This window comes from Exophiala xenobiotica (assembly GCF_000835505.1).
Source record: "Exophiala xenobiotica strain CBS 118157 unplaced genomic scaffold supercont1.7, whole genome shotgun sequence".
NCBI lineage: Eukaryota > Fungi > Ascomycota > Eurotiomycetes > Chaetothyriales > Herpotrichiellaceae > Exophiala > Exophiala xenobiotica.
Genome location: NW_013562488.1, coordinates 1,490,157 through 1,517,347, shown reverse-complemented (window position 1 = coordinate 1,517,347; position 27,191 = coordinate 1,490,157). Strand labels below are relative to the sequence as shown.

The 27,191-nt window shown below is 51.2% G+C and overlaps 12 protein-coding genes across 12 annotated transcripts; 4 read left to right on the top strand and 8 right to left on the bottom strand.

The window, feature by feature from the left end:
- Positions 1-33: 33 nt before the first annotated feature.
- On the bottom strand, positions 34-1,619 carry PV05_11257 (uncharacterized protein; the record flags this gene model as incomplete). The annotated part of the gene is made up of 3 exons (XM_013454719.1): positions 34-338; positions 389-672; positions 724-1,619. The coding sequence occupies 3 exons, from the start codon at positions 1,617-1,619 to the stop codon at positions 34-36; spliced, it is 1,485 nt and encodes a 494-aa protein (XP_013310173.1).
- A 1,308-nt stretch (positions 1,620-2,927) lies between these two features.
- PV05_11256 (uncharacterized protein) lies at positions 2,928-4,671 on the top strand (the record flags this gene model as incomplete). The annotated part of the gene is made up of 4 exons (XM_013454718.1): positions 2,928-3,341; positions 3,442-3,560; positions 3,612-4,425; positions 4,480-4,671. The coding sequence occupies 4 exons, from the start codon at positions 2,928-2,930 to the stop codon at positions 4,669-4,671; spliced, it is 1,539 nt and encodes a 512-aa protein (XP_013310172.1).
- A 1,794-nt stretch (positions 4,672-6,465) lies between these two features.
- PV05_11255 (uncharacterized protein) lies at positions 6,466-7,020 on the bottom strand (the record flags this gene model as incomplete). Its single annotated transcript, XM_013454717.1, has 3 exons — positions 6,466-6,711; positions 6,770-6,907; positions 6,979-7,020. 3 exons carry the CDS (start codon positions 7,018-7,020, stop codon positions 6,466-6,468), a joined length of 426 nt encoding a protein of 141 aa, XP_013310171.1.
- Positions 7,021-8,255: 1,235 nt separating this feature from the next.
- On the top strand, positions 8,256-11,077 carry PV05_11254 (uncharacterized protein; the record flags this gene model as incomplete). Its single annotated transcript, XM_013454716.1, has 6 exons — positions 8,256-8,488; positions 9,717-10,059; positions 10,123-10,236; positions 10,297-10,616; positions 10,672-10,805; positions 10,860-11,077. The coding sequence occupies 6 exons, from the start codon at positions 8,256-8,258 to the stop codon at positions 11,075-11,077; spliced, it is 1,362 nt and encodes a 453-aa protein (XP_013310170.1).
- Positions 11,078-12,376: 1,299 nt separating this feature from the next.
- On the top strand, positions 12,377-13,931 carry PV05_11253 (uncharacterized protein; the record flags this gene model as incomplete). Its single annotated transcript, XM_013454715.1, has 3 exons — positions 12,377-13,148; positions 13,198-13,251; positions 13,327-13,931. 3 exons carry the CDS (start codon positions 12,377-12,379, stop codon positions 13,929-13,931), a joined length of 1,431 nt encoding a protein of 476 aa, XP_013310169.1.
- Positions 13,932-15,164: 1,233 nt separating this feature from the next.
- On the bottom strand, positions 15,165-17,001 carry PV05_11252 (uncharacterized protein; the record flags this gene model as incomplete). The annotated part of the gene is made up of 7 exons (XM_013454714.1): positions 15,165-15,434; positions 15,504-15,729; positions 15,805-16,191; positions 16,252-16,422; positions 16,487-16,750; positions 16,816-16,893; positions 16,949-17,001. The coding sequence occupies 7 exons, from the start codon at positions 16,999-17,001 to the stop codon at positions 15,165-15,167; spliced, it is 1,449 nt and encodes a 482-aa protein (XP_013310168.1).
- A 734-nt stretch (positions 17,002-17,735) lies between these two features.
- On the bottom strand, positions 17,736-18,665 carry PV05_11251 (uncharacterized protein; the record flags this gene model as incomplete). Its single annotated transcript, XM_013454713.1, has 3 exons — positions 17,736-18,254; positions 18,304-18,349; positions 18,400-18,665. The coding sequence occupies 3 exons, from the start codon at positions 18,663-18,665 to the stop codon at positions 17,736-17,738; spliced, it is 831 nt and encodes a 276-aa protein (XP_013310167.1).
- An 845-nt stretch (positions 18,666-19,510) lies between these two features.
- PV05_11250 (uncharacterized protein) lies at positions 19,511-21,466 on the bottom strand (the record flags this gene model as incomplete). Its single annotated transcript, XM_013454712.1, has 3 exons — positions 19,511-19,841; positions 19,902-20,377; positions 20,435-21,466. The coding sequence occupies 3 exons, from the start codon at positions 21,464-21,466 to the stop codon at positions 19,511-19,513; spliced, it is 1,839 nt and encodes a 612-aa protein (XP_013310166.1).
- A 903-nt stretch (positions 21,467-22,369) lies between these two features.
- PV05_11249 (uncharacterized protein) lies at positions 22,370-23,968 on the top strand (the record flags this gene model as incomplete). The annotated part of the gene is made up of 7 exons (XM_013454711.1): positions 22,370-22,587; positions 22,672-22,820; positions 22,884-23,156; positions 23,217-23,225; positions 23,291-23,483; positions 23,538-23,658; positions 23,714-23,968. 7 exons carry the CDS (start codon positions 22,370-22,372, stop codon positions 23,966-23,968), a joined length of 1,218 nt encoding a protein of 405 aa, XP_013310165.1.
- Positions 23,969-24,164: 196 nt separating this feature from the next.
- Positions 24,165-24,551, bottom strand: PV05_11248 (uncharacterized protein; the record flags this gene model as incomplete). Its single annotated transcript, XM_013454710.1, has 1 exon — positions 24,165-24,551. The coding sequence occupies one exon, from the start codon at positions 24,549-24,551 to the stop codon at positions 24,165-24,167; it is 387 nt and encodes a 128-aa protein (XP_013310164.1).
- Positions 24,552-24,698: 147 nt separating this feature from the next.
- On the bottom strand, positions 24,699-25,238 carry PV05_11247 (uncharacterized protein; the record flags this gene model as incomplete). The annotated part of the gene is made up of 2 exons (XM_013454709.1): positions 24,699-24,973; positions 25,046-25,238. 2 exons carry the CDS (start codon positions 25,236-25,238, stop codon positions 24,699-24,701), a joined length of 468 nt encoding a protein of 155 aa, XP_013310163.1.
- Positions 25,239-25,513: 275 nt separating this feature from the next.
- On the bottom strand, positions 25,514-27,000 carry PV05_11246 (uncharacterized protein). Its single transcript, XM_013454708.1, has 7 exons — positions 26,835-27,000; positions 26,722-26,770; positions 26,582-26,647; positions 26,374-26,525; positions 26,006-26,291; positions 25,808-25,935; positions 25,514-25,744 (listed from the first exon to the last, which is right to left on the bottom strand). Exons 1-7 carry the CDS (start codon positions 26,929-26,931, stop codon positions 25,587-25,589), a joined length of 936 nt encoding a protein of 311 aa, XP_013310162.1. The 5' UTR covers positions 26,932-27,000; the 3' UTR covers positions 25,514-25,586.
- Positions 27,001-27,191: the final 191 nt, after the last annotated feature.

The following is a 27,191-nucleotide window of genomic DNA, read 5'->3' as shown; positions in this document are numbered from 1 at the left end:
GCAAACAGCGTCATCCCCATCTCTCGTTCCCTTTCAATCGGTCTGAGAGAACGCTTCTAAAAGGTAATTGACGTAACCCATATTCTCGGTATCCATGCTACGCAACTTCTCGGTTTTGAATAGGCCACGGGCCTCCGCCTCCAGGAAGATGTATGCAAGCTGGCAGAATTCCGGACCAGCATCCCTCATAAAACCAAGCTTCTTCCATTCTTCAACCGGCAGGTTGCTTACTTGCAAATCCCATATTCTGGTCCAGCGGCCCAGGGCCTGCTGAAATGCGGGATACATGATCTTTCCAGTACCGTTCGCGCGCGACGCATGAATGGCACAATGGAGGCCTGGTTCCTGGCGTGAGATAATTGAATACATCAAGGGGGAGCATACATACCGCAGAGAACGAAGAAGAAGTTCATCGGCGAGAGGTGAACCAGGCTCGCCTGTCCTGCAAGATCCTTTCGGCTCTCCAAGAGTTGAGATAGACTAGTGTAGAGAGAATCCGTACCAGACCTCATTTCCTGCTTCGCGTACTGCTCGCATGCACCACTCGAGGTGGCGGAAAAGCATATTTCGCTGCACATGGGATTCCCTGTCATTTCGGAGACCGCCAGTCTCGGATAGTGCGCGTGAAACATGGCAAAGTTGCATTCGATTCCAAAAATAAGGTATGCGAGCCTAGGTACAGCATGAGACACTGGGCGGTGAAGGACTGGAAGATAGATTTACCTGATTTTCGACTCCTTCACCACAAACCCACGCCAGTCGAATTCAACACAATTAGTTTGTTCGCGATCGAGATATTCATTCTTACTGTCGAACAAATTCAGTGCCCGAGCCGCCTGAATCACCTCATTGTATCGTACATTCCTCACTCGTCGTCGAGATTTAATGTTTTTGCCACACATTTGCAGTAGTACCATCAAGTATGCGGCTTGAAGTGGCTCCAGTGAATGAGAAGAAGCTAATGAGGAGGGCGACTCGTCTTCCAAAAGCTCTCTGAATTTTGGGTGATTGAACGTGTATGCTTCGGCGATGTCATAGTAAGCTTGAGCCAGGGAAACCTCGTGCGAGTATGACTCTCCGATCAAAAAGACCGCCAACAGCAGCGGAGGATGGAGGTTGGTCAGATCAAAGGTTTGACGATGCAGAATGGGGCAATGTGGACTCCAGCGGTTGAAGTACAGCTCTGTAAACTCTGCAACATTGTCGTGGGTGAAAAGAGACTTGAATGTCTCCTCATCGAAGAAAGGTGCACCATCATGTTTTCGGCATTGCGATCGATAAATAGTCGTGAGATCGAGAGAGACTCGTGTCATTCTCGATTGAAGGTGGTTGTGGTCCAAAGTGTGAGCGTGACGAAGTGAATTTCGCGTGAAAATGATCTCGTCCCACCACTGCTCGTCGCAATTCCCAAAGAGGAACGAGTTTTCACACAATTGACTAGATTCACCCAGCCATACATTGTCTGCCGCCCCTTCGTCTTCAGACTCATCCGGCCGGTCACTTGGCGTGTCACGGGCGCACTCGTGGTCGGACGAGCGCTCGTCAACGCCTTGGGCGCTTTTGTAGTAGGCTGAGAGAGAATTGGTTGCAGGATTGGTGTAATTGAAGAGAAAAGGCATGGCGGCCCTTGCACTTCGGTTGCTCGAGTAAGACGAAGAACTTTCTGCGCGAGCAGGACGCCTTGTCACAGGATCTTCGAGTCCCCCAGCCGCATCATTGCACGCAACTGCTCTCTGATCTCGGTACGTACACTTGTTATTTCTCCTGAGACATCGGGTACATGGTAGTTTCTCGTCACAAGCCACTTTAGTTGCCGCACACGATTCACATGCCTTCCTCCTTCGGCCACGAGGGCCAGGCCTGGGATTCGGATTCGAGCCTTTCTTCCTACATGATTTGGAATGACGGTGGGCTACATCGCTTGATTGTGGTCGTGTTGGCGGCGAAGAGAGAAGTGATGATCCGGTGTGAGACTCACCTTCTCGCAAACTTTCGAGGACAAAAAGCACACGGGAATGCGTCGCCAGTAGTATCTATGAGGATTCAGCGGAATCGTGATAGCACCTGAGTGACGGTACATACGTAGTTTTTCGTGGCGACGCAGGTGGCTACTGTTGGAATATGTCCTTTGACATTGTTGACATTGGTAGACAGAAGGCATTGTGGATTGAACGAAGGCGTCTGCACGCAAGAGACTGAAGAGGAATTATCCGGTAAAATGCTTGAGGGTTTTGGAAGGTTTAAACCCACAGAAGAAAACGCGGGGCTCCAGGTCTCTTATACTTAAATCGCCGGGGCTAAGGGGGCCTAGGGAGCCTCCCTAGGCTAACTAGTCTCACTGTCGTTTAGGGCTAGTGAGGCCAAACCCAGTCTCCCACCAAATAAAGTACTTAGATTATGAGCCCGTCATTTTATAGCTTCAAACCTGGAGCAAGGAGCCGTCGCAGTGAAATGTGACAGATTATCCAAACCAACGACTTCCATCCGACAAGTCAGTCACGGTAACTCTATGCACAGCACGTCAGCCGGCCTTACTCAAACTCAAGTCCTTGTATAATGGCAAGGTACAATTAGCCCCAGCCCCATCTTGCTCCTAATCCTCTTGATGCAGCCGGTCAGCGAGCTCGTTGCATGGGCCAGCCCATCACTTGATGTCCAGACATCGTCCGCACGGGGACCTGCGAGTCTGAAATCGAACCATCCCGCTCAACATGGGTCAGATCTGCACGGTCTTTACTGCGCGGTCCAAGACGTAGGGTTGATGGAGTAGGACAGCCCCGCGATGTGAGTACCAGGATCATGATTTTGACAATCAGAGGGTTCTGTTGGTTCGTGGTTTGCGATATAAAGCCCGCTGAGCCCTTGCATTTCCAACTCGCAGGACCATTGTTCGTGAGATATTCCCTCTGCACCGAGTTGTATACAACATGGGTCTTTCATTGTCAGGATCAAGCGTCTCGCGGATGCCTCTTTTCCTCGTTGACTTTAGCCTCATCGCACGCCTTATTACGGTTACAGTGGCAGCTGGTTTCGTTTTGCTCGTTGTCGACTACATCCGAGTTTTACGTCTACGTCGTCAACTGCCTCCGGGGCCTTTCCCTTTACCAATAGTCGGAAATCACCTCATCATACCGAAGGTCAAGCCATGGGTCGCCTTTGAAGACTGGAGCAAGTACTACGGCGATCCACTTCTCACCATCTGGCTTGGAAGACGACCGATCATTGTTGCCAACGATGCCTGGTCCGCTTCTGAGCTCATGGAGAAACGAGCCAACATCTATTCCTCTCGACCGAACATTGTCATCATGGGTGACATGTTCAACTGGACTGTGAATAATCAGGTATGCCAGGTCTACGGAGACAGATGGAGGACTCATCGGAAGCTTACCGTACACGTTCCCCCCTGTATTGACTGAGCCCTCACAATTGACATGTTTGCAGCATTCGGTCGTGGGCTCTCAAGCGGTCCGTAACTATCGCGACATTCAATCTGCGGAATCCAGGGTCATGACGTGGAACATATTGAAAGATCCGGCGGACTATGTCTTTCATCTGGAGAGGTACGCGTGCTCCGTGGTCTCCATCATTGGCTGGGGACGTCGTATAGTCAGGAAAAATGACTACGTGGCTAAACAAGCCCTCGAGGTGATGGCCAACGCGGTCGACGTTATCATTCCCGGACTATACTGGATGGAATCTCTACCATTCTTAACGAAGCTACCCCGATGGCTTTACCCGCTGCCGCAAGCCATCCAAGACCAAGCTCGTCTGCTAGCACAGTATTTCTACGCTCTGTCTCTTGAGGGATCCAAGGGCGAAGAGGACAGCTTTTCCAAGCGACTCATCCAAGAACAGAATTCCAATGGTCTTTCCGACGAGGAGATTGCAAGCTTGACCTCCAACTTGATTGGAGGTGGCGTTGATACAACCAGCAGTACCATCATATCGTGCATTCTAGCCATGTGTGTCTTCCCCGAGGTTCAGAAAAAAGCACAATACGAATTGGATGAGGTCGTAGGCCACGACCGAAGTCCGGATTGGTCCGATGAAACCTCACTCCCATATATTGACGCGATCATCAAGGAGACGTTGCGCTGGCGCTCAGTCACGATCTTGGGAGGCATCCCTCACGCTCCAATCCAGGATGACATATACAATGGCTATCGCATCCCAGCTGGTACGAATATCACGGGAAACCTTTGGGCTATTCATCGCCATCCACGCGAGTTTCCCCTCCCGGACAAGTTCGAGCCCGAGAGATATTTGGGAGGCCTCCAGTTTGATTACCCCAACGCTCGTGGACACAATGCCTTCGGCTGGGGTCGGAGGCAGTGCAGTGGCCAGCCACTGGCAGAAGCAAGCTTGGCGATTTCTGTTGCCAGACTTCTTTGGGCATTCGATATCAAGCCTGGCTTGGACGATCAGGTAAGAACACCAAGTCTGGGGTATCCGTCGTGAGTAACGTGTTTTGCGACACAGGGCCGCGAAGTTGAACTTGACATATTTGCCTACACAGATGGTGAGAACACTCGACCATTGCCATTCCGTGCACGCTTCCATCCTCGATCCGAGAAAATTGCTGCGTTGTTGGAAAGCGAGCGGGATAAGGCCGAAGGGTTTCTTGCTCGATACAATGGGGAGACGAAGCTCACTTTGGCTGATGTGTCTTGATGAAAGGAATACCGTATTGGAAGCACAAGCAATTGTATTTGTTGGCACATTAGCATACGGACCAGGTCACGGCGTCCCAAAAAGGGCCACTCATACCGAACGCTTGCGATTGCATGTTCAGATCGTTAAACGATATCTCGATACTCACCGCCTTACTAAAGTATGCTCATGGAGCCTCGTATAATGAATGCAAGACAACAAGTTTTCAATCTTGTCGATCATTTTCCAGTGATATAGGTCGTAAGCATTAAGACGGACCTGGATCACTGCGTTCCGCCCGCCGGGTATGTGCACCAGCTTTCTCTGTATTCATCATGTACCACTAGTTCCCACAAAGAATGGTTGTTGCCAATCACAGTGGGAATGAGGTTTGGATTCGACATCCGAGACCCGCCATCATTGTGGGTCACCCACATGCATTTTCCGAGAAACCCTGTGTGGAAACTTTGTACGGAGGCCGACTTACAGTATGGTCGAACTGTTGACGCCACCAACGCACCCCCCAGGATTCGGGACAGGTGACTTATGACAAGGAGCCCCGGGAAGTCCTGGGAGACCACCCCGGTAACGCTCTGGACTGGCTCCCCATGACCCCAGCTCCTTCTGATTGACACGGCCTCCACTTCTCGCGACAGCCGACATCGTCGTGACCACCACAAATTCCATGGGCATGGCGACCTGGACGTGGGGCTACCTAAATGGTCATCTGAAAGGCCGATCGTGGAGTCAAAACGTCTAACATCTGAGGCGGGTCGCTGGGAAGACATATAAATAAGTCAAGAACCACTGCAGTTCCTACACAACCCAGATTTTGGAAGAAAGGAAACAGAACGGTACACTCTTTTCTCACATCACGCTGATGCGCGATTCCCACCAAACCCTCAGCCGGCCATTCGATGGAGTTCTCGTCGTTGGCGCCGGTCCCTCAGGCCTCATACTCGCCTATGAACTCCTTCGCCGTGGTGTGCCGGTTCGCCTGGTGGAAAAGCGCAAAGGGTCCTTCTCGACGACACATGCTCGGTCGATGGAAATGTTCGACCACATGAGCATTGGCCACCGATTGAAGGAGGCTTGTGTCGGGGAACATATATCATTTCCCGGGCATGCCTTTAATAGTTAATAAAGAGATATTAAAGAAGGATTGAAAAAAATATAAAGAATTTCGGCGATTTAAGGACTCGATAAATTATCTACGATATATTAAAGAGGTCCTAGCTAAATTTAGTAGAGGGACTGTTACTGATATCGTATATAAGTATTAGATACATTAAAAAATCGATTTAAAACACTATAGGTAGGTATAGTAGTACTAGTCTTTCCTTTCCCTTATTAGCCTATGGAGTCCGAAGACCTACTAGTACTAGTTTTAGAGATTCAATTTCGACTTTGCTTTTCTAAGGGCGTCGATTGAATGCTGTATTATCTGGAACGCGCCCTTTGTCCTACAAGTACTACTAGAGTGTCCACCCCTATTGTTTAAAACGATAAAGATATAGTATCGAGACAGTTATAATAATTATCGAGTACTACCCTACTACCTGTAGGAGGGTGTTTAAAACTGAGTCTAGCCTAGGCTAGAAGCGATTTAGAACTGATTTACGATTAGGTCGAAACCGCGTTACTAGCAACTAGTATCCATTCTTGTTAAACGTACGTGGTAGGGCTTACTAGTAGTACTAGTACTGTAGTATTAGTGTCATATTTCAAGTTCTTATTGTCACCACTCGCCGGGAATTGTATCAACGATTTTCGCAAGCCCAACAGGTCGAACTTTTCAGCGGGGATCTCGCCGGATCATACAATAGACGCACCTCTACGGCTCGAGCGATGGCCCATCCAAATAAGCATTGCGCCCATCACCGCAGATGTCAAGAACAACAGCATCCCAGCCAGGTCCACCCAACATATATTCTGCATGTTCTTCCAATGATTCGCCAAGTGATTGCCGTACTCCTTGCCATTGCGTGTCGGGTCAGAGGTCCATACACCGCCACTGTACATGTTAGCAGTATTACCGAAGAAGTCTCTCATAGCCCCGAACTGCAGTTTCAATTGTCAGTCAGTCGAACTTCACCTTCCTTTCGAAGGAAAACTTTACCGCAGCAGAATAAAGAAAGAACATGATCATGTCCCATGGTGCAGCGAATGCGACGGGCCGATAAGACAGCATGAGGGGGATGAGGCCGAGGGCAATTGCCGTGAGGATAGCGAGAGCTCCGACTGCAAACTCATAGTGCTAAGTAGCGCAGAAGACGGGTCAGCTTTTGTTCAGGAGTGGCGGAGGAGCAGGTTGGAGAGGACAATGACCTTCTGGCCGCCAGTGTTCTGGGAGAGATCTGGGAGCTTCATCTTGCAGAACAACTTGAAAAGATGACTGAAGAGTAGAGATTTCGACTGGGAAGTTGTAAAGTACAACTTGGAATGAACACGGCAATGTTTTTATTTTGGCCCGGCTCGCAGTGAAGACTTCAAAGTGAAGTACCACTGGAATTTGTCAAAACTTGTCGCAGCGATGCAAAGCACCCTTGGGCAATTCAATTGTTGGTGTCACTCACTTTTTTGGCTTGCCAAGGGACCGTACTGCTTTGCAAAAGTCGCAGAGGCGCATTAGAATTGTGACAGTTAAATTTCCCGGCATGGTAACAGATCCGCCCGGTAGATGTTGATGTACTCCACTCGCCCGCGGCAGGTGTCAGAGTTTCTACCACATTTTTCTGTGGCAAGCTTGCGTGCGATTCAAGGGTCGGAGTGACCGTTGTACAATCGAATTATGGGAAGCACCATTCTCTGCAGTACACTATCCACAGCACGTGAACTTGCCGCATGTCAAATGATGGGGACGAGGTCAGACAAGGCGGCATGCATGACAGGAGTGGAGATAGTAAGTAGACGATCGTGGAGGTGCGGAAGCGGATTTTCGGAGGTGATCGCAAGAGGAATCGTCCCATGGAACGCAGAGAGGAGGACGCAGCAGGAGAGGAGGACGGGCTGGCGGTAGGAGTCAGTAGGCAACCATACTAGAAGCGGGAGGTCGATGTAGGTGGCCGCAGGAGAGACTGCAGTTGACCATCCTTGTGCGAGGCGAGAATTCAGCAGAGTTGAATCACACAGGATGAGACCTCGTCCTGCACTGGCCAGAAAGGGTCACGCCGCCCGGCCAGACTTCAACTCCAACCTGCCGATAGAAATGGCTGTGGATTCACGTCAGTAAAGTGTCCCCCATCCGGCTAGCCCAAATACTACTAACTGATGTACACCACTAGTCCAGCAGGTCTCAAACATAGACTAAAAGAGTCTCAAGCTTTCTGGAAGCATGCGACAAGAGCGTCGACTTTGTTGTTTCCACGGGCCAAGTACCTGCCGCCGGCGAGACTCTGACGGGTACTTCTCTCGATATCCACGCTGGTGGGAAAGGTGCCAACCAGGCCGCCGCTTGTGGTCGGGCGAGCTTCTCCCAACGACAATAAGACGGGTATACAAGACGCCACGGTCGAATTAATCGGAGCCGTAGGCAAGAATGATCCTCACTGGTCTGCCTTGGTGAGACCCGAAATACAGCCAGTGGCGTAGGGATTGACTACGAGATGGAGTGTGACGACGGCGAAACAGGCACGGCCACGATATTGGTCGAGCATGCGGCCGAAGGGGAAAATCGCATGATCATCATCATTCTTGGAGCAAACCATGCTGGAATGGATGTTGAGCGTGTCGAGGGGCTTTTCGGGTGCGATCGCGATCGGCATAGCTCGCCTCACGTCGTCGTCATCCAAGGCGAGCTCCCGCGGACGACGACGCTGGCGCTAACTACAACACTTCAGTGCGCAAGGTCACCACTGCGGAAAGACCCATGTGGTTTTCAATCCGGCGCCCGTCTTTCCAGAAGGCATTCCGCTCAAGGCTACTTTACGGGCTGGCGGTCTTGGTGGTAAATGAATTGGAGTTCCTCCAGCTTTATAGTGGCGTCTCCGAACCTCATGCCCCGAGAGACGACAAGCGCACACAGGACAGGGTTCACTTGTCAGAGGGGCAGCTCCAGATCCTAGTCGCACAGTTTCAGGAGGACAACTCTGTTTCCGTGTTGCTACTACTCGGACCTTGCATCAGGTCAGTGTGGCCTGGTTCCCGCCGTGATCGTGAGCGACGTCGTCGATACCCGACCGCCGCGGGAGATACATTTGTGGGATACTTTGCCGCGTCATTAGCGAGGCATCTTGTTCGGGTCAGAGAGGGCAACGGTGCATCGAGCAAACTCTGCCGCGGCAATGTGCGTACGGAGAGCTGGGGCGATGTGTAGTATTCCGTTCGGATATGAGGTCTAGTTAGCTTCTACTATCAAGGAGCGAGCCTTGTGCAGAGATCCTTTTCCCACGGCATACAGTATGTACCAGTACTAGCGTGGGTTGCGATCACTCTGCGATCACTGGCCCGTATGGAAAGACGGGTTGTTCTGAGTGAATCTTGCCCGGATGGGACAGGTGGAAAATTGATATGGCCTGGAGATCTGTCAGCAATACTAGGTACGTCGTCAAACCACTGATGAGTACTGATCATGCCACTCCCCGTAAGCATTCTCGTGGGACAGACCATCGTTTTTGTACACGAGGCTCTAGCTGGCGTAGCTCCCTCCAGCCATGGGCGGAGAAGAAGATACCGTGTAGGAGGTGGAGTTACGGCCGGTGGAGGCTTTTCGAAGAAGAATTGGTCTGATGATGGTCCTCTGAAGGCCGGAGCCTATTTCGGGCCTCCTTCCACCCTTACGGCGCTATGGAGTAGTAAGTGCCCCGATTTGAACTTGGCGGAGAACAACTCCGTGTCTGGAATGCTTCTTCGGTGGTGTGCCGATGCCTGTGAGGCCAGTATCTCCCTGGTTTTACAAAGGCTCAGGCCCTTAAAGTCTGTGGGCTCCGTCGTGTCAGTGTCCAGATTTGAGCGCAGTCTTTCTTTAAAGCAGCCTGATCGACAATATGGCAGTTACATTGTCAGAATGTCGACCTCAAAATCATCGAGAAGAATCAAGACATCGGAGGGACGTGGCTGGAGAACAGATATCCCAATTGTGCCTGCGATATCCCTAGCCATGCGTACTCCTTCAAGTGGGCTCTCAACCCGGAATGGCCGAGGTTTTTCAGCAAGTCCGAGGACATCTGGCAATACTTGGACAAGATATGCAAGGTATTCAGCCTTCGACGGTACATGACCTTCAACGCGAGTGTTGTTGAGTGCCGATGGAAACCTCAACAGGGAAAATGGAGTGTCAAGTACGAACAAATCATTAATGGGGAGACGCTGGCTTTTGAGGAAACCTGCGACATTTTGCTCCATTTGACTGGAGTATTGAACAAGCCAGCCTGGCCGTCAGTGGACGGCCTGGATGTATTCAAGGGAAAAGTCTGTGAGAACCGTGCCGGAGCAAATCATCTCAAATAGCAGGGACACTGATCTCTTCATCAGGTGATCCACACTGCATCGTGGCCGAAGGGCTACAACCAAGCCCAATGGCAGAAGGAAAAGGTTGCTGTGATCGGTAGTGGAGCATCCTCAATCCAGACCGTGCCTGGGATGCAGGTGAGTGAGGCCTCGAAGTTCGAAGTTCAGATTTGGATGCTGACCTACATTGTGTGCCAGCCATTTGTGCGACACATGGACATCTTTGTCCGTACTGCGGTTTGGTTTGTCCAAATTGCCCGAAACTACGGCCAGAATTATGAATACTCTCAGCACGATAAATCCACCTTTCGAAAAGACAAACGGCGTATCGTTGAGCATGCCAAAGATCTCGAAGACCAAGTCAACGGGATTTTTGATGGATTCTTCCGTGACTCGGACGCCCAAAAAGACCTACGCGACACTTACACGGCGCGGATGACCAGCATGATCAAAGATGAGAAGTTGAGGAAAGGCTTCACGCCCAAGTTCGCGGTCGGTTGTCGCAGAGTCACCCCAGGGTATGTGATGCGCGATGTGAAAAGATGGAGATTATGTGACTGACCTGCAGGGCAGTGATCCGTATATAGAAGCGGTCCAACAACCCAATGTCTCTGTCCATTTCACGGATATGCAGAGATTGACCGAGAACGGAGTCGTCGGGATGGACGGTATCGAACGCCAGGTTGACACGGTCATCTGTGCAACAGGTCATATATATCTTCGTGTTAGCCGTGTTGTGCCAGCGCTGACGACCCTTTTAGGCTTCGATGTCTCTTTTCGACCTGTTTTCCCGGTCATCGGCGAGCATGGTGTCGACCTGGCCGCAAAGTGGAAGAAGATACCCGAATGCTATTTGGGTATCACCATACCTGGCTTCCCGAACTTGGCGACCTTTATCGGTCCGACATGGCCAATCTCGAACGGGTCTTGTTTGGGACCTCTGGATGCTGTTGGCAACTACGCCATCCAGATGATTTAGAAACTTCAGGCCGTTCCTTCGATACAGTCATTTTCCCCACGGCAAGACCTGACAAACGCATTTAACAATCACGTTCAAGAATGGATCAAGCACACGGTTTGGGCTGATAGCTGCAGAAGCTGGTATCGTAACAACGAGACAGGTCGCGTTAACGCAGTGTGGCCTGGTTCCAGCCTCCATTACATCGAGGCCATAAAGAATGTACGCTGGGAAGACTACGACATCACGTACAAACAATTCAGAGAAGGCGCACCCGAAAATCCCTTCAGCTGGCTGGGCATGGGCTATGCTGAGGCGAACCGCACAGAAGGCGCTGATAGAAGTCCCTACTTTAGTGAAGACGCGATTGATGAACGGTGGTGGCAAGCGGTCGCTGGAGGAGAGCATGGCTCGAAGGGGGCTTAGCATCTAACATCAACACTGCTACACAAACACATGTCGTTTCCGCACGTCTATAGCTATGATAGAGTCTCTTACAATTTGTTCTCATGTCTTGATTATGGTGTCTACTGTGTGGTTAATGCTCCACGATCGGATACCATCTATTACCGCTGAGTCAGATCTCCAGGGGCTGTTCATTGTTCCACTAAGTCTAGAAGCTTGGTCTCAAGAGTCCTGGCCGTAGATTAGGGTGTTCTACTCACTGCAATGCTCGAGACATGTAGAGCCTAGTTCAGGGTCTCACCTTTGAATGATCGGGCCTACTTCTACCGGAAGTACAGACACCAAGATTCCGCCTGCGAGCGTGATTTGTCATCATGCCTGTCTGTTGAGTTAGGTAAAGACAGAGCGGCCAAGATAGTCCCCAAGCTGAGCGTGAATGAAGCGGCCGGGGAAGATGGAAGTCTAGGCCCAACGTCCCTACTAGTATTCGTGGCCATCAGGCGGAGAGACGCTCTCCGCAGTGCCATATTACCCTTTCGGCGATCCACAATCAACAATCATTCGGACCATGTCCTTCGAGGACTTGGTTTTGAGGGTCCCGAGACCGAAACGCTTGTCGAAATGGAGGTCCCTCGACCGAACGACATAGCCCCCAATTATGGTTACATGTGTCAGGTTGCAGAGCATGGATGAGCTCGGCCGGCCTTCGTAAGTTTCCTTAGGGCAGGTATAAGACACCATAGAGTATTGGGATAGCAGCTGCACCGCAAGGACATCTAAAACGTTTGATGATATAGAGATTGGCGCAGGAAGAAAAAGCATGCTCAACATTGATCTCGGTCCGAGGATGATACTTGCAGCTGCAGCTGTTGTCTTGACCGCGAGCTCGGCCGGGCTTCTATTCTATTTTGTACTATGGCCAGTCCTCGACTACTTCCTCGACAAGAAGGGCCTCCGCAAGTACCCGGTATGAACTTTGCCTGTGGTATCACAAATCTAGGCTTTGTCTGGGAGGCGTTCTGTGGACAGCGAACTTGGAGACTCCATCAAATGCTCCAGACACAGCCCATCATCAGGCTCGGTCCACGTTCACTCTGCTTCGGCGATGCCAGCACCGTCAAAGATATCTACGGCCATTCGACATTGTGCAGGAAAGACGATCTGTACAGAGTTACACAGGGAGCAGCACCGCACATATTGGATGTGGTGGAGAGGGACGAGCACTCCAGAAAGAGATGGCTTGTTGCAAACGCCTACGCCAGCCGGAATGTGGAGACATGGGAATACAAAGTCGCAGACAAGGTTTTCAGGCTCATCACACGCTTCGACGAGCTCTGCGACAGCCGGGAGACAGTGGATTTCCGCAAGTGGACCAACCTCTTCACCGTTGAAGCCATCGCAGACATCGGACCCGGTCACAAGTTCGGCTTTCTCGAGAGCGGCAACGACCTGGTGACAGTCCGGCAATCAGACGGGTCCATCTGCGAGTACAGCTTCATACAGAGCCTCCACGGAAGCAATGCTGCATCGTCCAAGGTGGCATGGGAAACCGAATGGTTTTCGCCCCTTGTTAAGCTCTGCAAAACCTTCATCCCGTCATTTCGAACGCAGGCACAAGGCGGAGAGAAGTTTGGTCGGATCGTGAAGTTTCTGCTTCAGAAACGACTAGCACGAGGCGCGCTGGATGGTGAAAAGATTGACGACTTCTTTCAATGAGCTTGTGGTCGATCGGACAGGAGCACATCGAAATGTGGACGCTTCCGAGCTCGAGGCCGAGACCACATTGATGAGTATGTGGCGATTCCCATCCGTTTGCCCCCCTCGAGAATACCGTAAGAAACCGCTGACAATGTACTCTTTTCCAGTGAACGCTGGAAGCGACACCACTGCCATTCAGTTAACCAACGTCATGTATCAACTGTTGAAGAACCCATCGAAGCTCGCAACATTGCGCAAAGAGCTGGACGCCGCCTTGAAAGATCAGGGCCAGGATCAGGATCAGCCCGTCGTTGTACCATACGCAGAGGTGAAAGCACTACCCTACCTTCAAGCTTGCCTTGACGAAGCCCTGCGGATCACGCCTCCCGTCGCATTCGGTCTACCACGTCGAACACCGCCGCAAGGCGCCATGATCGGAGGTACATGGGTTCCGGGAGACGTCACGGTGTGCATTCCAGCTTACACTGCCCACCGTGACGAAAAGTGGTTCCCCGACCCAGAGGCTTACCAGCCAGAACGTTGGTTGAAGGAAGATTCGGCCAAGCTGCAGTCTCAGTTTATCGCATTTTCGGCTGGTGCACGTGGATGCCTGGGGAGGAATATCTCCTACCTGGAGCAGACGGTCTTGTTCGCTTCGCTTTTGCGCCGATACAACTTCTCGTTGGTCGATGAAGGTTGGTCTCCCGAGAGAAGGGAAGATTTTAATCTCTTGTCTGGGACTATGCCTGTGAGGATCAAACGACGGACTTAGTTATAAGGAGTTTTTTTGGATAGTCGAAAAAACCGCGAGATACTAGAATGTTGGTTCCATATAGGAACATGATCTCGGAGAGCATGTGAATAATTAGCTCTCTAACATCCAAATAGTCTGCTGGGATTCGAGGTAGGTTCGATGGAGCGGGAGTATAGTCCAACCCCCTATTTTCTCAGCCTCGGCGGTTCTATTACGATAAGCACCAGCTTGACTGCGAGACTTGAAAAGCTTTAGGACTTCCAGGGGCAAAACTTTACGTGTACTACTTAAGACCTAAGGGGATTCCCCTCCACGTTGAAGACGTAACACCTGACTGACTGATGAACTGCGAGCTGTGGAAGATCGACTACCAATCACACAAAGCAGTTCGTTTAAAGAGAACAATCTTCTTCACTTGTCAACTCTGCATAAGTCTCACATACAAGCCCCTTCTGAGCCTTCCACCAGTCCACTTTAGATATGCTTATGTCCGCAACAATCTTTTCTTCACGGCATCAACAGCCGACACAACTCTGCATTCCACCTCCAAGGCCACCCATGTTTGTATTCACTCCCGTCAGGTTGTTGTATCCCTCAGTCACACGTTGCATTTCTGACTTTTACTTCTCAACATCTGCGTGATGGCGGCGCCGAAGAATACTTTGAGCAAGATCCAAATCCGTCGCCCTGTGGCCGTCAAAAGTGTAGAGACTTGGGCATGTCCGTCCCGCTCGGCGAAAGATGTACGTCTTGAACCACCAGGGAAGCACCTTGGAACATTGATAGCAGATGAACCGAATGCTTGTTCCAGCTCTTCCAGCGTGCGATTCTGGATTTTATCGAGTCAGGAATGATAACCCATCGAAAAGCATTGACCATAAAACGAGGGCTCCAAAGCCTACCTTTGTCTCGGGAACGAACAGAAAAATCAGCACCAGCGCGACCAAGTTCAGGCCAGCAAAAAAAAGAAAGGCTCCCTGTGGCGTGAATGCTGCAAGCAGACGTGGGAAGCAAACTGACAGTATTGTCGCCCAGAACATGGTCGTAGCCATTGCAAAAGCCATTCCGACCTCTATCGATGAACAAGTCAGCTCAGAGAAGCCATCATGAGGCCGGGGGAAGCATTTAGGGAGTGAAGAGTGAAGAGCTTACCCCGGTGCGAAAGTGGGAACACCTCCGCTGCATAGGTAAATGGCACGGGCCCTTCGCCCAAGGCATAGACCGCTGTGAAGAGGTAGACAAAGAATACTATCAACCCAAGGTGAGCCCGGCTTTCCGAGGGAATCCAGAAGCAACAGCCGGTGGCAAGAAGAGTCCAGAATGTGTGAGGGAATGTCGCCAACAGAAGCGACCGGCGCCAAAGGAGTCAATGTTGAACACTGTAACCCATGCAAACAAAAAGGCGATGAGCCCAAACCCACACGTAGCTGCCAGTGCGACCTTGATCGAAGATCCCGCCTCCACGAAGATCGTACCGCTGTGGAACGCGACCATGTTGATACCGCAAATCTGTTGCGCGAACTAGGGTCAACAGGTCAGCTGAAGTCCCAATCGGAGAGTGATTTTGCCAAAAGGGTGCTGCAAACTCACCATCACAACAAAGGCACCAGTTGTAGCGCGACGGACTCGAGGCACGGTAAAAAGCTGGGCAAAACGAGTGAAGTAGTTCCCATCTTGCCGGACTAGGGCTCGCTCAACCTCGAGCTGTGCATAGGTGTAGTAGAGGTCTCGGGCAGCCTGTAATTCGGTGTTGCGGAGCCGCAACATAGACTTGAATGCCTTGTCAACACGGCCCTCCTTGAGGTACCAGCGAGGACTATGAGCCATTCAATACAGTGATCAGCCAGTGTCACTCAGTCGAAGCGAAGAATGACTTCAAAAAGGGGCTCACCTTTCCGGACAGAAGTATATCCCAATGGCCAGTGGAACTGTGGGTACGAAATCCGAGCCCAGCTGCAGCCGCCATGATATATTCCCCGTGTCTTTCACGGCCAGATTTGCGCATGTTCCAAGAAAGATCCCAAAACAATTCCAAACGAACCAGGAGCTGGCAAGGCTGCCTCGGATAGAGGTTGGACTGTTCTCCGCACAGAAGACCGAAGTGATGGATCCTTTCAAGCCCATGCCGATGCCCAGCAGCAGACGAGTCACGAGAAGCTGAACCCAGGTCTGGGAAAGGGCGGAGCCGATGGCAGGTAGGCAGCAGAAGATTGCGGTGATGAATATCGCACCGCGACGGCCGAAGTAGCTGTTGAGTGGATCACTTACCCAGCAGCCTCTGAGAAGAAATATAATCAGCATGGACATAGAAAAGCCAGAGGATATAGCCTGGGCGCACATGAAAGCCGCTCCTATATATGGAGCAGCATTGATGACCCCCTGGATCCTTTGATTCCTCGCTGCGTTTGGATTTGGCAAGTCCGAATCTGGCACTGTAGGACCAACAGGAATCCCCAACGCATCCGGAAATGAGAGGTTGGCTCCATTGGGACCTGTCTGGTCCCAGCCTCTGCGCCGTTTTTCAGTATGCCTGGCATCGGAAAGGAAGGATTCATAGTTTCTATCAAACTTACTGCACCGCGGCTCCAATCGAACAGACAGCAATACTCAAGTACAGTCCTGCAGGTTGACGCCATTTGTGAGGCACCTCGTTCCGGATCGCTTCGGTCTCTCGCGCAGTTAAATTGGGGACCTCAGTAAACACAGGTGGATCTCTTGCGATAAGTGCACCCTTGATCAGTATAGGAGTGATGGAAGTCAATCCGTGAGTGGATGCGAATACCTCGACATCGCGAGAGACCTGGTCAACAGAACGATGCGCCAGCGGGTTTTGGATTCTGTCACTGTTCTCAACATGACGCCTTGTCGACAAGGGGGATTGTACAGAAGTGGATTGACTTACAGACTCTCAATACCGTCTGCTCGACCGCTCACAGTCTCGTCCATGTGCTCTGATCCGATCTCGACGTGATCCAGTCCACTACCTAAGATCAGCTCTTCAACCCCCAAGAGATCTTGCGGGGAGCAAAACTCACCCTTTCTCTACAACACTACCTGCAAGCTCGTTTCTTCCGATTTTGTCCGCCATCACAGGTTCTTCCCCTCAAGTCACGATCCGACCTGGGATACTATTCAATAAGAGGAGAATGGAAAGGTTGTATCACCATTCATGAAGGTGCTCGCCTCGACACTTTATACCTCCTCACACAATTACGAACCACAGGATTCGAGACTCCTAGAAATGAATACTCTAAACTCCATACTCTGATCCCGGACCCTCTTCTCCACATGGAAATGTACCTGTAGACAATTGTTTTCCTGGCCGGAGTCTGGGGTCGGATAGCCGCACATGCCAGGCGACCGCTCGGAGAGGGGCCAGCGAAACCATTCCAGCCACAAACTTTAGCAGCAGCCGATTGATAGAGGTGAGAGACACCTAAAGGTACAAGCCCACAAGTTAGGTCTGGGGCCATACTGGATGGAGTACGTAGGTCCGATGCTCGCTCTCTTTTGCGATTGGCTCGCAAACGACCACCCGCAAACGCAACTTGAAGATGAGGATGTGATAGTGGAAAAGGCGCTGACGACTGACAGTTTCCATTTCATAAAACCCGACGAAATTGAAGCTTGTGCTCCCTCGGAGTTGGTTCCAAGCCTTTTAGGCCAGCATATTGTATAGAGATTGAGTAAGTAGTAATGGCGAACCAATAAAGTGACTAAGACGTATTGTCCGTGGAGTTGAGTTAGCTCTTCGAGCGAGAGAAAGCACATCGGTCAAGGTTTCTATTTTCCGACCAGCCGGAAGTCCTTCTATCGCAACCCTTAGAGCTCGTATACCAATTTTTGTCCACTAACCGCATCTTCCTTCAGTAGCTCAAGGCCCTTCAAGACCCCTTCTAATCCTCCCTGCCCGATCTTTGGTGTATGTGGTTGGATCCGACCCTCTTGTATAAGCCGCTCTGTAACAGCAACCCAACGCTTCGCGAATTCAAAATCTTTCGTGTCGCCTTCTTCCAATATGGCCCAGCCTTTGTCGTACGGGTCCCCAAAGGCAGTGTATGCCAGAGTATGAGTGACCTTCACATCCTTGCGTGGAAAGTCGACGGGCAGAAGGCATCCGTATCGGACATCATTGTCTCCAGAAGTGAGGGCGTCGGCACATAACTGCGCGCTCGACTCGCTTGAGATGCAGTCCCACGCATAGTGAAGTGACCCGTTGGTATACTTGGAGATCTGTTGTGCACAATCCGTGTCGTGATAGTCAAATGCAGCTTTTGCACCGATGGAAGTGACATAGTCAAAGTTATGCTTCGAACATGTAGTGATCGGTAAGTATGTGACCTATTGCGTGCGTGTTAGAAGAGTGGTTCATAAGCATGTGCTTCGTTACAGGGGCTCGTACTCTCGCAAGAGCTGGATTCCCAAAGCACCCGAAGCTGGAAAAGAAGGTCAGCATTCACATCATTGTCACACAAAGTAGTGCCACGGAGCCGAACCTGTAGACCCGCCGTACACGAGCACGTATTTTCCAAGGGAACTGTGGTCATGCTTGTTGCCTTCTTGACTGCTTGGCCAGGACAACTGCATCGCCTGATACAGTCCTTGCCCTGCAGTGATCATGCCGAGTCCCAAGGTTGCTGCCCGAGAAAAGCTCCCATCCGCCGGGATTTTGATCTGGACGTCGGCCTTCACAACGATATACTCGGCAAACGCACCGTCCTCTGCTTGCGACCGGTTCGACCCATGAGTCATCCCACAGATGCGGTCTCCTCTCTTCCATTGCTTCGTATATCCTGACCCGGTCCGCGCAACGGTGCCGGCATAATCGCACCCACATAGTGCACCCGGTATGTTGTGGAATTCTATATGCTTCCAGTCGGTAGGATTCAACGCCACGGCTTCGACCTTAACGAGTATGTAGCCAGGCCGAAGTGCAGGAAGCGGTCGATCGTTCACGAGCGCAGCCTTTGGTGCCGCCTACCATTACAATCGCCTTCATAATGGACAATTTTGACAAAGTGGCCTATGCTGAATCAGCAGTGTATGTAAGAGAAAGGGCACACTGACTTTGCATCAGGTACTATATGTTCAAATAATGACAAAGTTGGTTGTGGATTTGGTCCATTTTCCAGCAGAATTGTCTATCACATTGAGTAACTGTAGGCTCGTGGAAACTTGGCCCGTTGATGCCCAGATTTATCAGCACAGCTTCTGCAATTACCCGTCGTCGCTCTGCCACATGAAGATCCAGTGCGAAAGATCGAGTGTTGGGCGGTGCACTAGCCGTCATTAAGACATCTCTCCGTAAATTACAGCGACTGTGCGGGCCGAGAGAATCGATTGTCGAGACCAGGAACTGCGATTCATGCAGCATCTTTTTGATGAGGGCGGATCACCGAGCTCCTTGCGGTTTACTCGCAGCAAAGGTCCCACGCCCGAAGGACAAAGCACTGTCCGGCTCGCCGTCCGCCACGGAATAGGGCTTTGAAACGTCATCATGACTTCCCATTGTCTGCTAAGGTGAATGCTCTGTAGACCTAGGACTTCGGACATTGATCCACGAAGCCTGTATCCAGCTCAATGGACATAACGGAGCCTCATGATACAAGATCCCAGGACGTCTCCGGCCAGAAATCTTGCAGCCATGGATCCATTTGATTTTCTAGAGGTCCCCTCCACACATGCCGGAATGCCTCGCTATCGAATGTTGTACCAGTCTCCCCCTGGTTGTTCGGTGAGTGCCCCATCAAGACCTGGTTGATAATGTCCAGCATTGTCGTCGCACGTGGATGCTGGTTCGTCAGACCCTCGAGCAAAACTTTGATTACCTCAATATCGGAGAGCAACGTTGCCCTGTAGTCCTTCAAGGAATCGAGGTTTGTCTGGAGAGCAAGTATCGAGACCAAAGCACCTTGAATCAGACAATATCTAAATACAACAAACTTAGCAAAGTGCCTTCAACAACACAGGGCTTTCCTTTCCACTTACTGTGCGTACCAATCTCTCAGGGGGTTGGAGGGCTCCATCGTGAAAAAGTTGTGGATGGAAGTGATGCTCGCATGTGCGTGATCTATAAACACACGAATTGCTTGCTGGTGATCGGCATCCGGTAGTTCCACAGTTGTTTCTGTGTGTCTTCGAGCCAGTTTGAGGAGGATAGGAAAGAACAACACAATCTTCAAGCACCTGATCCTCCAGAAAAGGTGGTAGGGGGCAAACTTCAACCACGAGAAGGCCGTCTGAGGAGGAATCGCCTCCTGCAGATGCGGTGGTAGAGCCTGTGCCCAAGTGGTGACCTTGGAGTCGAAAGTGAGAAGCTCCTTGACTGGTACCTCCGGGTTGTTGACGTAGCGATTGTACGTGTTGTTAATCATCAAATGGAATTGGACTTGAGCCAGCAGATTGGAGTATATTGTGAGTCCTGGAAACTCTTCGGAGAGTACGATTGTTCTTGTAGATAGCGCCTAGAGGTTTCTTTTAGCACCGAAACCGAACCTTCGCCAAAAAAGTGATAGACATACCTGTTCTGGGATGTTCAAGGGTGGCTTTACGTCCATTGCACCAGCATGCGGCAGGGGAATTGGCCTACCCATGGCAATAGACTGGCCGCTGTCCAGGACGAAGAGACACCACCAGACTCTTCGCCGCATCTCACGATCCAGCAATGAGATGTTCCAGTCCGGAAACTCGCGATGGAGTCCCAGACTCATGCCCATCTTGACCGCGGCGGCAAGGTATATGGAGGTCGTGTTCGGTTTATTCTGCTTATGCAGATAGCAACCCAGCAACGTCAAGGCTTGAACCATGTGGATAGAACCGGATCTTAGGAGATCTATGCTCTGGAAGAGGTCAAGACAATCCGAAGTTCCACTGCCACGCCCAGTCGAGATTCTGCACCCTGTACACCAGGCACCAATGGCAAACACGGTTCTTATAAGTAAAGACCAGGCCTCCTCAGGGGGTCTTGGAAGAACCTCAGCGTATTGCGCACGAAAGGTTGCCTCATGAAGTATGGGATACGCCGTGTGGAAGTGGTGAAAGTAGCCATCCATGAGAAGGTCGGACAACCCACCCGGAAACGAGGGTTTCTCCAGTTCTTCCCAGGGGATCTCATTTGAACAGTCCCTTGCCAATTGTGGATGGGATGCCGACACCGGGACGTGCCTCGAAAGCTGGCCGCTCTTGTGCAACATACGGAATAGTGCGACATTTGTGAGTTTCCCTGTAACGGCCTCATCAGTTTGGCGATTTGTGACTTCAATGACCGTGTCCTTACCTAAATAGCCGACGCCCTCTGTGTCAACTGCGATGATGCCCATCCCGTCGACCTGTTCCGACAGATTGTAGCCTTCTTTGCCCCAGTCAAAGCCGCTTGATCCGCTCGGCAGAGGCTCCGGCGTTGGATCCCTGGCTGCTGTAATACTGGAGTGACTTTGCGACCTTGGGTCATCCTTTTCTTCACTCGAAAATACGAACGAAGAAAACTGTGTTTGAGAAGCGTGATCATCGTTGGTGCCATCATTGATGGCTTCAAGGTCGATTTCCGGGTTCATAGTAAGCAATCTCCGCTCCAAGCTCTTCACTCTTCTCTCGAGGCCTGCGACATAACTGTGCGTTATATCGTGTTAGATTTTGATCTATGAATTCAAATTCCAGAGCTTGGGAATTCGGTGACGTACGCTTTCGTGAGCGGAGTGCGATTTCGTTTGGAGTAAGCGCATATTTTCTGGTGTTTCGTGCAGAAGTCACATTTAGGCCGTGATCGAGAGCACTAGGCTTGGTGAGCATGTGATCCTGCAAGAATACCCATACGTACGCCTATCTTTCTTGCTCTGCACTCGTCGCACTGTGGTAGATAGACGTGATTAGCCCCCTTGGTCGGTCCATGAGAAGGTACGCAGCATCTTTGGCGACTCACTGCAGGTTTTCCATGGCCGCGATCAGCTCGGCTCGCTGGAGGTCGGAAGAAATGATTCAATAAAGAACTGCGACAACACCCGGGTTATGGGAGTGGAATTTGAAGCAAAGAAACACTCCGAGTCGAACAATCTGGATCGAGAACTTTATCGATGTGAAAGACCTACACAGGACCGCCTGGCACAGTCCTCCTTTGTGACTCAGTCCCAATTCTTACCGGGAGACCAACGTTGAAGGCGGAAGATGGCGGGGAAGTGGAGGAGTAGCTGGAGTAGCCAAGGGGTTACGAGGGATTATGCTTCCTTCACAGGCTAGTGACGCTGTAGTTTGAGAGCTGACGGGCCTTCTCTGGCCGATATCCTCGCAGACTGTCCGCACTCCTTTTGGCTAAACACATTGTCGATTTCTAAGAAGTATACGCCGGAGACTGATAAATATTACTACAGATGAGTCTCCCTGATCTCTACCACTTTAATTGTGATTTTGTTATACAGTTTTGTTGTGGAGAATCCATTCGAAACCCTTGGTTGGTTGCCATCATGTCCGCCTACAGTCAGCTTCCCCATCCTCCCTCCTTTGAAATGTCCAAGTTCACTCTTGAGACGCCGCAAAAAGACCAGGAATATCTTGTTGAGCTGCTGCGACTTTCCAAGCTTGGGCCCAAGACGTATGAAAATATGCGCTCGGATGGAAAGTATGGTGTCACATATGAGTGGATGGCCGAGGCAAAGGAGTACTGGGAGAACCAATTTAGCTGGTAAGAGAGTTCATCGAGTTATCCATTGCATTGCAGTCCCGACAGCCTTGCTAGCCGACGCTTCAGCTACTGATTGTCGTACAGGCCTGCAGTCGAAACGCACATTAACGGATTTCCCAACTTCATGGCACAGGTTTCGGATGATGATGGCAAACTATACCCCATCCATTTTGTCGGCCTTTTCTCCCGAAAACGGGGTGCAATTCCCTTGATGTGCATTCACGGCTGGCCCGGTAAGCTGCGAGGGGGTTGTCTATCGAAAGCCGAAGCTGATCTGTGATCTTTTCCTTGTTCAGGCAGTTTCCTGGAATTTCTGGGCGTCCTGACGGCGCTTCAAAACAAGTATACTCCTGATGAACTGCCCTATCATGTCGTTGTGCCCTCACTACCGGGATATGCGTTCTCGGCAACACCGCCTCTCGATAAAGACTGGGTACTAGAGGACTCGGCACGCTTGATGCATAAACTCATGCACGGCCTCGGGTTCGGCGCGGGCTATTGCTTGCAAGGGGGAGATATTGGCAGCTATGCAGCTCGGATAATGGCCACCCTCTACGATTCTTGTAAAGGTGAGGATTTTAATCGCTTCTCTCTCCTGCTAAGTAAAGCTACTGACAGCTTGAGGGTAGCTCTGCATCGTAAGTAATCAGACACGCCCCCAAAATGGCAAGATGACTCGGGACCACTTACAAGACACTTGCAGTCAATTTCTGCATCATGACTTCCCCAGACGAGATGGTGCATGGCAGGCTGCCGATCGAAAGCTTCGAAAGGGAAAGTCTGAAGCGAGCTGATGATTTTGCCAAGTTCGGGACAGCATATGCCTTGGAGCATTCCACGCGGCCCGCTACTATCGGCTTTGCTTTGTCGTCCAGCCCACTGGCTTTACTCGCATGGTGTGCTCTACACCGGGCTCTTAGCAGGTCATTCAAGTCCTAACCATTGTGCAGGATTGGAGAGAAATATCTCAAATGGACCGACAAGACGCCTTCTCTGGATGAAATATTGGCTTCGGTGACGCTGTATTGGCTGACCGAGACCTTCCCACGCGCAATCTACCCCTATCGGCAAGTATGCTACGGTCTTACCCCTTCCAAACTGATACCTGCTGATGGCCTGACCAAAGGAACTTATTGAGAGCCCACAGCAGGAGTGGACCGAAGACGACAGCCGCAAAGTCTTCAACCAAGGGCCTCATCGCTACATGCTCCACCCCGACCCGAAGTATTACTGCCACAAACCGTTGGGCTATTCCTGGTTCCCAAAGGAGATCGCACCGGTCCCCAGAAGCTGGGCGGCGACCACTGGAAATATGGTTTGGTTCAAGAGTCACAACGAGGTAAGTGGAGTTTCTCGACCTTGTGAAGAGATCGAGGCATAACTGGACCCAACATAGGGAGGGCACTTTGCTGCGATGGAGCAACCAGATGCTTTGCTCGCGGATGTTGAGGATTTTCTAAGTCAAGTGTGGACCCGAGGAGGATCTTGATTTTCTGTCTACGAGAAAGTCGGGATGAGTTGAGAGAGTCTTGAGTCCATGGACTCAGATTGTATGTAGTCCACCTGGTACAATTAGCTCATAGCATTGACGGACAGCCGGAAAACTCACCGTCGATCACAAGATCCGCCCCTGTAATATAGCTCGAGGCTGGGCTACACAGCATGACAACCGCGCCCATGAGCTCCGAAGGCTGACCCATTCGACCCATGGGAGTGCGCGAGAGCCAAGTCGCCTTGATTTGGTCCATCGCAGGACCGTGATTGAGAATGGTGTCCATATAGCCAGGACTGATACAGTTCACCCTGATGCCATGCACTGCCCATTCCGCGGCGAGGGACTTTGTCATGTGAATGACTGCAGCTTTCGACATGCCATACGCTGCTTGGGGTTGAGGATAAACCACGAGATGGCCCGAGACGGAGGCCACGAAGAGGATGCTACCGCCACTCTTCTGCTCCACCATGATCCTGTAGGGAGAGAAGGTTAGAAAACCCTGGCTGCCTTGTATCACCTCCTGACAGGCTTACCTAGCTGCAGCTTGTGCGCTCAAGAATGATCCGGTCGTGTTCACATCGATGGTCCGCCGGAACAGTTGGGGGGATATATCAAGTCATGGTTCCGTGCAGACAACGCCAGCGAAGCACAGCACGATATCAATGGAGCCAAGCTCTGTGCGTGCTTCAGACATGATAGTGGCAACATTGTCGGCATTTGTAACATCGATTGCCTTTGTGATGACTTTGGCGAGAGGGAATTCCTGGAACATCTGGCAGGCCTGGGCTTGGGCGACAGACGGGTCAAGATCCAGAAGCGCAATGCCGGAACATCCTTGCTCTAATAACGCTCGAGCTGCTTGCAGTCCAAGTCCACCACAGCCACCGGTAACTTTGAATGTGTCAGTTCCCGCGATAAGTATGGCAGGGTAGGCCTATTATGGGAACATTGGATCGGACGAACCAACTGCATTCCCCGTGATTGAGAACACATCTCCTCTTACTCGTCCACTCGTGGCTGTTTTCGGTGGCGGAATCAGAGAAGAGATCGATCCATCGGAGAACACCATCTGAGGAATGGTACTGCGTTCCAGCAGGGCGGAACGGTCAGCCATGTGTTGTACACCGATCACTGGTTGTATCGCTGATGTAGCCATGGTATTGGCGTAATGATATTCCGTGAGAATTCGAGGAGTTCAGAGCCTGAGAGATCTTGAGCCTTTTATGAATCGATGCCGTCCCTCGAGTATACGCAACCAAGTGCAGATATTCAGATTTTAGCGAATGTCCTATTGTTCATTTGGGCAATCACATAGCATCCCAAATCATTATATAGTGCGTAGCCCGCGGCTGCATGGCAAAGAACAAAAGGGGAACCGTCTACCGACGCCAAAGAGTCGGGCCACGTTACGCCGCCTACGACGCTACGATACTCCAACATATCCTCCATGGCAGCCTGAATGGCACGATAGCAGCCATCTTGTTCATACTCACGGAGGCGACAGCTATGTAGCATTTTGAGTCGCAGCAGCCATCGTCCGAATCGACGCCGTCAGAACGGCGCTCTGCAGACTCTTCCACGGCTCTTCTTCATGATCATCCAGCTGAGCGTCCATGTACCCGTGTGCCGTCACCGAGCGAGGCAGTATGGCAAGAGATCGCCCTACAGTAGGTGATCGTCATCAGCATTTCGTAAAGTCTCAGTGATAAAGGCTAGCCCCCTTACCGTTGATGTCCTTGTCACAAGCAATTCGCAGCACAGCAGTTGTACAATCTGCAACTTCTGCAAACTCGATTCCCCTGGAGACCAATCTCTCCAAGACATGGGGCTTCAGGATCGTCGTTTTGGTATACCTTGGGCAGATATCAGCATATTTGCCCATTTTTCTCCCTCCTCGGAGGCGGGTATCATGATCATATATACCAAGGAGCAATGTAATTCACCCTGATTCCTGCCTGCCACGATGTCCATCTCGCACTCCTCATCAACCCCCTCAGCGCGAATTTCGAGGCCGAGTACTGGAACGAGCCAGGTTGGTCCAGAAGCCCGGCCACACTGCCCTTGAAAATGAAGCAGCGGTCTCGCTCCGGTCCTTCGGGCTGCACACGAAGATAGTGCTGGCCCAGCTTGAATGTGTAGAATGCACCGGTCAGGTTGAGTTGAAGGATTGGCAGGGACGGCTTGGTAGGTTCGGAAGCGGGATCTGGGGCTCACCCAAAATATGTCAATGTCGCTGGCCTTCCATCGCCCTCCCCGGGCATCACACAGTTAAACTAGGGTAGGCTGCTTACCGCCAAGCTCAAAAATCTCATCTGGTCCCGAGATGCCTGCGTTGGCGACGACAATGTCACAGCTTTTCGCGGGCGAGTGGGCGATGGCTTGCTTGAACATGTTCAGCTGGTCATCCCAGGACGTGGCATCGCACTTGATGAATTGGACGTTCCTCCTTCGAGTCAGCAGTCGTGTCGTGGTGCTGTCTCTATCATCTTGTCCACTTACGGACCAAGTTCATCAGCAAGGCTCTTTCCTCTGACTTCATCGATGTCGCCGAAGGTTACGAATGATCTGCCACACGGGTTGCCCGTCCGTCAGCGAATGAATGGGGAGGATAGACGACTATCACGACCGCGATAACTCACCCCGCGGCAGCAAATGCGCGGACATGACTCTCGCCAAAGCCGTTTGCACCTGATCGAGTATCCCGTCAGAAGGACCGCTTTGATACTGACGAAGTAGTAGATTCGATACCTACCTCCTGTAACAACCACGCTTTTACCCTTCAGCGTTCCCGTATCTGGCTTGACCGAGCAGTCAACTGGCCCGTTATTGGCATATGCGGGTAAAGGCATGTTTGTAAAGAGACTTCACAAGACAAGGCTAAGATCATCCGATGATTATGGACCGGCCTGACCAGGTGGAATTACTCCCAGGTTGATATAGCCATGTTGCCAGCGGGACATCTTCTCCAACAGTCCATCTCACCCGCAGGCTTCTTTGCGGGGACGCTTATTAACAACCGAGCTTACCGGTCGTAATGGTTTGTTAGTAGCTAGCGAGGCCATGATCAAGCTTCTGATGCCTCGGTTCTGGAAACAAGTGTGTGTCAGCC